General features: G+C 45.7%; 1 protein-coding gene across 1 annotated transcript in view; it reads left to right on the top strand.

Annotated features, from left to right (window-relative positions):
- Positions 1-1,048: 1,048 nt before the first annotated feature.
- The window catches only part of LOC138361303 (streptococcal hemagglutinin-like), a 102,164-nt gene continuing 93,890 nt past the window's right edge, over positions 1,049-9,322 (top strand). The window contains exons 1-4 of the mRNA XM_069320669.1: positions 1,049-1,578; positions 1,963-2,027; positions 7,297-7,481; positions 8,495-8,604. Coding sequence (XP_069176770.1) covers positions 1,049-1,578; positions 1,963-2,027; positions 7,297-7,481; positions 8,495-8,604 — 890 coding nt within the window. The remainder of the gene's footprint in view (positions 1,579-1,962; positions 2,028-7,296; positions 7,482-8,494; positions 8,605-9,322) is intronic.

Genomic DNA, 9,322 nt, shown 5'->3' with positions numbered 1-9,322 from the left:
ACATTAGGCAGCAACGATTAGAGCCATGATCTACCGAATCAAGGTACGATTCAGAGGGAACCAGACCCCTACTCGATCAGAGATATCGGATTTGATCACCACTACAACCAATGTTGCACCCCTGGACGTCGTAGTCAACGATGAAGGACTCCCTCAACTGCTGTTCAGCAGTGCCGAGGCCGTACAACGCCTCTTTAACCCCATTCACCTCACTGCTCTCGAGGAGGCGCACATGTTCCTCACCCCACCACGACACTACCTAGCAGCCAGGACTGTTTTTGTAAAGAGAGTGAGCTCCCTCATCTCCGAAAAAGCTACCACCGACGTCGCCACCAGCATAACCGAAGATAACCCTTCCTTGACTGCAGTCACTGTAAAATTCATCCCTGTGCAGGACAGCCACCTCTCCACTATGAAGGTCACCTTCACCTCGCCTGAGGAAGCTACCTCTGCTACCACCAACGGCTTCCGGTGCTTCGGCCTCGCTTGTACACCCCGACAAATATCAAGAGAACATTACTACCAGCTACGACAGTGTTTTAAGTGCTATAGTTATGAGCACTTCACTAAACATTGCCCATCTCAGGACCAACGGTGCAGCAAGTGCGCCGAGAGTCACCACTTCAAACAATGCACCAGCGACTTCCTCAAATGCCTTCTCTGCCAAGGTCATCATACTGCCGTCTCTGCTGAGTGTCCAGAAAGACGTCAAGAAATATAGAAGATGACCAGCGCCAGGCAAGCCAACACCACACGACGAGAACCGTCAACATTCAACGTGCAAGCCGCCAACTTTCCTCTGCTTCCGGAAGGGGGCGGAGCTTCTGCACAGACTGCGTCCCATTGGGGCCCTGGGTCCCAGCCCGCCAACCAATCATCGACACAGCAGCGACAGCCACAACTTTACTCTGCTGAATCAACAAGCCAGCCCTCACCACACCAGATGCTGCTCCCTAACAGGAACCATAACGTCATAATGGGACTCATCCGCACTGCTGAAATGATTGCAGGCACGAACACCAAGGAATTTGTACGAATTCTGAACATTATGTACGCTGACAACGGTTTACCAACATTTACTGTTCGTGACGAGCTCTTCACAACAACAGCCTCAGCCAACACCAATGCTACGAATTCAGCAACAAATACCACTTCTGCTTCTAACATCAACATCACCATCTCTTCAACTGCAATGGCAGATATCCTGTCTGCTGACGCCCACCCTGTGCAACCTGCTACAGATTCTGCTACATCCTTGCACACTGCTACTACTCCAGACGAACCATCTACTTCTCCAGTGGTACCTGAGACTGCACCAACTTCACCAGCTTCACCAGAAAATACACCAGCCGCTCCTGAGACTACACCAGCTTCACAGGTACCTACACCTGATGCTTCTGCAAACCAATACTTGTTTTCCGATGATGACTCTACTGCCTCGATTGACGTTGAAGCACAATCACCATCTCCAGCAACAGTGGAGTCTCCAAGAGTCTCCGCACTATATGATCAACGTGAAAAACTTACACTTGGAACTCCCGAATACAGACGCCTCTCCAGCAAAATACTCAACACAAGGTATGCGGAATGCCTGCTGAATGATCCAAACTTAAAGTACACACTTAGGAACGAAGTAATATATATTGAATATTAAACCATGCGACGAAACCACATTGTCAAAGGACCTTTTCCCACCAGACTACGCCGAATACAAACATCATATGATTACTCGAAGCAAGAAGAAAGAAGAAACACCAAATTGAAGAAGAAGAAGACACCACCTGAAGACAGATTGTTTCCACCTTGAATGTTGAAGTACTGCCACCGCCGCCTTCCAGACCCGCCTCCAAGCCTAGCCAGTTGTTGGGTTGTTTGCAGCATAGACATATTGACACGCAGCTGGGTTTAGCCCTGGCACTTTCTCTTCAACTTCACCATTTCCTCTCACCGACTACTCTTCAGCTGTCCCCACTTCAAGGCTCGCCCCAATGGGCATCTTCTCCTGTATTATTCAGATTCAGATTCAGGTGAGACCTGTTTATTATTATATTGTTACTCATTGATTATTGTGTTGTGTTATATCGCAGTGTTGTACTTGTGTGTTAGCATACAGTGTTGAGTATAATTGTTCATCTTGGTTATCTGTCTTGGTGACAGAAGATTTAACATAAAGTAGTAATTAAATTATTCGTTGATTTGTTATTATCTGTGTGACAGAGTGTTTATGTAATTATTTAATTATTAGAAGGTTTGTCTTAGTGACAAGTGTTACATTGTTTTAATGTTATTGTTGTAATATTATCATTGTTGATTTCCACTGCGAGAGTTGAATTCATTTTAGTTTGATTGTGCACTAGTGTTCAGTTAGTTCACTTTGTTCTCTCTTGCCCTAGCAAGAGGGCCAGAGACTAGGTCTCCTGATTATCATACAGAGTGGTGTGACTGTGTCCTGCTGCAGCTGTTATTGTTTATCTGTTGGAGTGACTCTCGGAAATTAACGTAATGTAAAGTTGTAACTGCTGTCTATTAGTGAGTAAGTTGTTGAATAAATTGTTATTGTTTTAAAAATGTCATTTGGCCACCTTCATCAGTACCTTTGATGAGTACTGCCCCGTTATTTTGCTTTGTACAGCTACTTCTAAAATCTTTAATTTAACAGGTTTAAACTCTGGGATCAAACCCACAGCTTTAAGCACTAAATACAAAATTTTGTGTGAGAACCTATTTGCTACCCTCTAATCTGCTCATGCAATTGAGGAGCTTACGATGTAGTGATTGGAGGAACAAGAAGTTGGACCTCTGTATTTGCTCTTGCCTTCCCAAGTTAGCTACTTTCAGATCGGGCACCCACTCTGGGGCTAAGAAGTGTTGCTTTAACTAGACAACACTGGTTTTATCTGGCGCCCAACGTGGGGCTGGTAGGGCAGTCAAAGGATATACTTTCACAGTCTGTTCATACGTATATTTACAAAGCAATACATAATGAACACTATCTTTGATGCATCAATACAACCTGACTGCCTAAGTTATTCTAAAGTTATAGCTAAACCCACAGTAGGTGGAAACTTTTAACGTCAACTTTTGTGCTTCTTGAATGCTAATTAACAATGCCAGGAGAGAGAAATATTCAGATTTTTTTGTGCACTACAAGCTAGTTAGCTATTACTGCAGGGCAGCCAAGGGGGGTAAGACAATTGTGAAATCCCATTCATTCACAGTTGGTTTAACAGGAATCCCTGTTGATGCTTATAATCCAAATTTATATTCGGAAAATATTCACTAATATCAATCTCTCTAATATCTAACAGAGAATACATGTTAGCAATACCGGTCTCTAGTTAAGTGGCTTCTATCTTTCCCCTTTCTTGTATGTAGGTACCACATTTTCCACTTTCCAAATATCAGGCTGTTCGGCCACTTCACGTGAGGCGATGAAGACTATAGCAATGGTTAAAAAATGCTGCAGCTGCCCCTTTCAAGATCCTCGGTGAGATCTTCACAGGAAGGACCTGTGGTTTCCATAACATCCTGTTCCTACTGTTTCTTTTCTTCCTCTGGTGTCATTTCCATTTGTCCAGTCTGGTTGTGGTTGTGGTTGTGCGTGTTCCATTAGAAGCTTAGATCTGGGGACAGCTCTAGTTCTGCCTTGAAAACTTTCTGCAAACTTTTAATAAGTTTTCACACACTTCCTTATCATTCTTTATATGTCCTTCTCCTCTTCTGTGTATTTTGATCACTTGTTACTTACCGACACCTTACCTCAATTGGAAATATAGTAATATAGGATGATCTTAGAAATCGATGATTTTTTATTTTTTTATATATATAAAACAGTTTTGACATTCTTGTACACCCACTAGCACGCATAGCGTTTCGGAAAAGTCCTTAATCCTAATTTAACCCGGAATACGACCCGCCAAATTGTTTAACAACCAGGTATACCCATTTCACTGTTAGGGTAAACAGACACTAACGTTAAGGATTGGCACCCAGTAAAACCTTGCTGGCAAGGATGTGAACCAAGATCAAAGCGCTTGTGAAACATCAGGCGAGTGTCTTACCACTTCGCCACAGGGACTGCACAAATCCAAGAATGATGATATCATTATCATATTACTTCTTTGTTGTATATTCGTTTTTCTCTCTCTTGTTTATACTTTATGGCTCTCCACTGTTCTATGCCTCATGAACTTATTGCATGCTCTTTTACTTTAACTTTTTGCCTTCAAGCATTATCTGATAAATTATGAGATTTTTTTTATATTGGCTCATTTATCTCATATGGCCATTTTAAATCTTCTTTCAGTTACTCTGCATTAGATTGTTATCAAATCCATCATGTATCATATAATTTTTTTATTGTAGTTCTATATCCCATGATATCGTTACTAATTTTTTTCTGGTACTCGCCTTTATGGGAAACTAGTCTTCCATTTCCGTCTTCTCTTCCTTTTGCCACTGCCTTCATAAAAACTGCACAGTCAAAGATCAATTCACAAGGGTCCCTTGCTCAATGTTTTAAATGTCCATTTTGCTTCATGTAATGACTAGATCCACTCTTGTTGATTTGTCTCACATTCCTCTCCACGTTTCCTCTATAACATAATTTGTTAGGAGGTTTCTCTATGCAACTTCTACAAGATTTGCTCCATGTTTCTTCACCCTCTCTCTGATCCATCAATTCCCAGTCAATTTGCCTATTGCTGACACCTCCCATTACTAGAAGCCTTGCTCTCAATCTGTGAGATAATTCCACCATACTTTGTACGATATTTTTCCAATCTCTTTTTGCATTCTTATATTCTTTCATATCACTACCACAACAACTTTTTTACTCTCGCTGATATCATTTATGCAACATTTTATGCATTATTGGTATTCGTCTCCACATTTATATTTTCAAACCTTTATCTTCTTCTGGTATTGTCAGGGGAATATTGCATTAGTGATTTCTTTCCATAATTATAGTTTCTACTATTGCTATTACATAGAGGTTAGGTTCAACAATCACTTCTTTCAGATTTGTAGACTCTTCATTGATATTCTTTTCTCATTCTATGGGTATCTCCCTGGTTTGGGGTGGTGTACTTGGTTCTCCACCTCCCTGGTTTGAGGTGCTGTCCTTGGTTCTCCACCTCCCTGGTTTGGGGTGGTGTACTTGGTTCTCCACCTCCCTGGTTTGGGGTGGTGTACTTGGTTCTCCACCTCCCTGGTTTGGGGCGGTGTACTTGGTTCTCCACCTCCCTGGTTTGAGGTGCTGTCCTTGGTTCTCCACCTCCCTGGTTTGGGGTGGTGTACTTGGTTCTCCACCTCCCTGGTTTGAGGTGCTGTCCTTGGTTCTCCACCTCCCTGGTTTGGGGTGGTGTACTTGGTTCTCCACCTCCCTGGTTTGGGGTGGTGTACTTGGTTCTCCACCTCCCTGGTTTGGGGCGGTGTACTTGGTTCTTCTCCTCCCTGGTTTGAGGCGCTGTCCTTGGTTCTCCACCTCCCTGGTTTGGGGTGGTGTACATGGTTCTTCTCCTCCCTGGTTTGGGGCGGTGTACTTGGTTCTTCTCCTCCCTGGTTTGAGGCGCTGTCCTTGGTTCTCCACCTCCCTGGTTTGGGGTGGTGTACATGGTTCTTCTCCTCCCTGGTTTGGGGTGGTGTACATGGTTCTTCTCCTCCCTGGTTTGGGGTGGTGTACTTGGTTATTCTCCTCCCAGGTTTGGGGTGGTGTACTTGGTTCTTCTCCTCCCTGGTTTGGGGTGGTGTACTTGGTTCTTCTCCTCCCAGGTTTGGGGTGGTGTACTTGGTTCTTCTCCTCCCTGGTTTGGGGTGGTGTACTTGGTTCTTCTCCTCCCTGGTTTGGGGTGGTGTACTTGGTTCTTCTCCTCCCTGGTTTGGGGTGGTGTAAATGGTTCTTCTCCTCCCTGGTTTGAGGTGCTGTCCTTGGTTCTCCACCTCCCTGGTTTGGGTGGTGTACTTGGTTATTCTCCTCCCTGGTTTGGGGTGGTGTACTTGGTTCTCCACCTCCCTGGTTTGGGGTGGTGTACTTGGTTCTTCTCCTCCCTGGTTTGGGGTGGTGTACTTGGTTCTTCTCCTCCCTGGTTTGGGGTGGTGTACTTGGTTCTCCACCTCCCTGGTTTGGGGTGGTGTACTTGGTTCTTCTCCTCCCTGGTTTGGGGTGGTGTACTTGGTTCTTCTCCTCCCTGGTTTGGGGTGGTGTACTTGGTTCTCCACCTCCCTGGTTTGGGAGGTGGTGAAGGGTTGGTGTCTTCTCCTCCCTGGTTTGGGGTGGTGTACTTGGTTCTTCTCCTCCCTGGTTTGGGGTGGTGTACTTGGTTCTTCTCCTCCCTGGTTTGGGGTGGTGTAAATGGTTCTTCTCCTCCCTGGTTTGAGGTGCTGTCCTTGGTTCTCCACCTCCCTGGTTTGGGTGGTGTACTTGGTTATTCTCCTCCCTGGTTTGGGGTGGTGTACTTGGTTCTCCACCTCCCTGGTTTGGGGTGGTGTACTTGGTTCTTCTCCTCCCTAGTTTGGGTGGTGTACTTGGTTCTCCACCTCCCTAGTTTGGGGTGGTGTACTTGGTTCTCCACCTCCCTAGTTTGGGTGGTGTACTTGGTTCTCCACCTCCCTAGTTTGGGTGGTGTACTTGCTTGGAACGTGTATATACGGTGAAAATGTTGGAGGATTGGTTGGAAGAAAGAGAACCTCGAAGTGGAGGTCACGGAGGAGGTGGCGGTAGTGGTGATGGTTTGTGGGGTAACTGGCAATGGGATTAACCGGAGTTTGTGGGTTGGGAGCACACTATGGATTTTGTTACAATTAAAATCACATGCGAGTCTTATTCGTGCCTATTCCGAATTCTAGATAAATTTTCCAACCTCTATGTACATACTTGATGGTCCAGCGATCATTTTACTTCAAGAAGGTAGAATGTAAGTTTAGTAGATATTTCAGTTTAAAGATTTTTTAAGTGGTAATTATTTTACATTTTCTAATATGGCACTTTGCAAACGACGCTGCACCTGAGGACATTTTTGCCCCTAGAAGAACAAGTTGCGGACCTGAGAGTGCAAGATGTGAGAAGATCGTGATTGGCAAACAGACTGCATGAAAGGACCAATCAACACGTGACCCATGGTCACGTGACCAGCAAGAGCCAGCTAGTAGACGGCTCATTGGCTTACTATTTCCTTAACGTTAGTCGAGGGAAGGTGTGCCTGGCTTTGTCCAGCACATATTGATTACATGTACATTCGAAAGTGTTGAGGGGAAGCCCAATTATTCACAAATAGGTGCAATTAATCGATTTTTCAGAAAGTTGCAAAGTTGAGGTAATGGGCGGTGACAAACATGTGGTGGATGGAGTAACGGCCATCGAACGAGCTGTGCTGAACCAACGTGTGGCTGGGGGTCGAGGTTTAACAACACCGCAGTTCACTCAAGGAATGCTACAGAGCTATGGACAGTCCTTAGCGCAAGGATCAGTTGTGAAATCTAAGGTAAGAACAATGCAGTGAAACAGTCACTATGTGAGAGAACTGGGACATTTTATCCACTGTGAGAAAGTACAGTGAAGTGCTAAGTCTGCAGTTCTAGATAGTTACTTTGTGATTGCTAGTTTCGGCCGTGCAATGGCCCAGTTATAGGCCAGTAAGTCGCAACAGAGACAGTTGCAGTAACATTTATGTGAAGTGGCAGTCCGAGTTTAAAGCAACTTGATACCAGTGACGTGCGAGGTGGTAGCCTAGTGGAAACGATACACAGTCTGCTACAACACCGTGGTGCCGAGAGGGCCCGGTATCCTTGTTTACTCACTCGTTACCTGCAGTCTTCGGCCGGTAGATTGGCTTTGGGAATTGAGCGGCGACCACCGGCCGGGTCGGACGCTCCTGAGGTCTCTCCACCCTTGGCTAGTGTTTACGTTGGACGATTGCTAGTTGCTCTGCCTGGTGGTGGTGGTTTGCCACTGACAGGGTGACGTTTGGATTTGCCATGGAGACTTGTCGACCTCCAATGAAGAGAACATTGTCGGTTGGTCTGGCATTTATGGTGCGGTGGACCATCAGTTGGTTGGTGTCGCCCTGGTGGACGTGCTTCATTTGCATCTATCGGACTTAGTTTGCGTCCAGCTGCTTCAGGGCAACCGTGCTGTGGTCAAGTTCCACCTACAAGCTGCCTTTCAGGCGTTTCTCGAGCGGTGTGAAGGACGTGTTTACCCTCTCCCTGATACCACCGATTCTGTTAAAGTGGTGATTCTTAGTGTCGCCTTGACGTATGTGGTGGTGCATGATGCCCCCTTCGAATTTCAGGACGACCTTTTAACCTCCTGTTTTGAACGGTTTGGAACTGTGTTAGGTGTTCGTTGGTACAAGGTCCTTGCCGGGCACTGTGCTGGGATGCTTGATGGCTCCCGGACCATGACGATGTCGCTGAAGTGTAGTGTTTCGTCGTCGCTGTCCGTATTGGGTTACACACTATTGATAGTTGATAGATTTTTAACATTTTCTGGTAGATTCTTCGGGCAAGGGTGACGGTGTCCGGTTCTGCCTTGGCCGAGATGTGCCGGGAGTTGGTAGGTCTTCGTGGGGCTACTGGTGTGCCCTCAACCACTTGGGCTGGACGGTAGAGCGACAGTCTCGCTTCATGCAGGTCAACGTTCAATCCCTGACCCTACAAGTGGTTAGGAAACATTGCTTCTCCATGTCTCATCCCTACACCTTATCCTGATCCCTTCCCAGTGCTATGTAGTTGTAATGGTTTGGTGCTTTGCCTTTGATAGTTCCTCGGTGTGCCCTTATACGTGGTCGGCGGCTGGCTTCTGCTCTGCCAGAGGGTATTGAATGACCTTTTGCCTTTTAGTTGGGGGCGAGTTCTCGCTTTTGCTATCCAATGTTTTCTATGTGGGGCGGGGACGGTGCTTGTCATCCTGAGGGACTCATGGGATTCCCCAATCATCTGCCCATCAGTGTATATTTGCCGTAAGCCACATTAGCTTCCGCCGATAGGCGACATTGATTTCGCTATTAGGCTTCTCGATAAATCCTTTACGGGTATGATGGGGCACATCCAATTCCTCGACCATCGTCGCCCGTAAATCAACATCAGTTATTTGATGACTTGACAGGATCTAAGCTGAGTTTTGAGGATTTTACAGTGGACACAGGTTGAGTGCGCTGTGTAATGAGTATGAAGTGTTGTAGACGACACCCCAAGAAGCAGATATGTGGATTTAATGTTTTTTCAGCTCCATCACTCTCTCGGGATTAGGTGTAGGTTGTGTCCTTGAAGATGATGCTGGAACTTTCTGTGCTGACAAGAGACACAGAAAGAACGTTCAACA

The sequence above is a fragment of the Procambarus clarkii genome, unplaced genomic scaffold, assembly GCF_040958095.1.
Source record: "Procambarus clarkii isolate CNS0578487 unplaced genomic scaffold, FALCON_Pclarkii_2.0 HiC_scaffold_288, whole genome shotgun sequence".
Taxonomy (NCBI): domain Eukaryota; kingdom Metazoa; phylum Arthropoda; class Malacostraca; order Decapoda; family Cambaridae; genus Procambarus; species Procambarus clarkii.
Note: the sequence above shows the minus strand (reverse complement) of the source record. Positions and strands in the feature narration are given on the sequence as shown.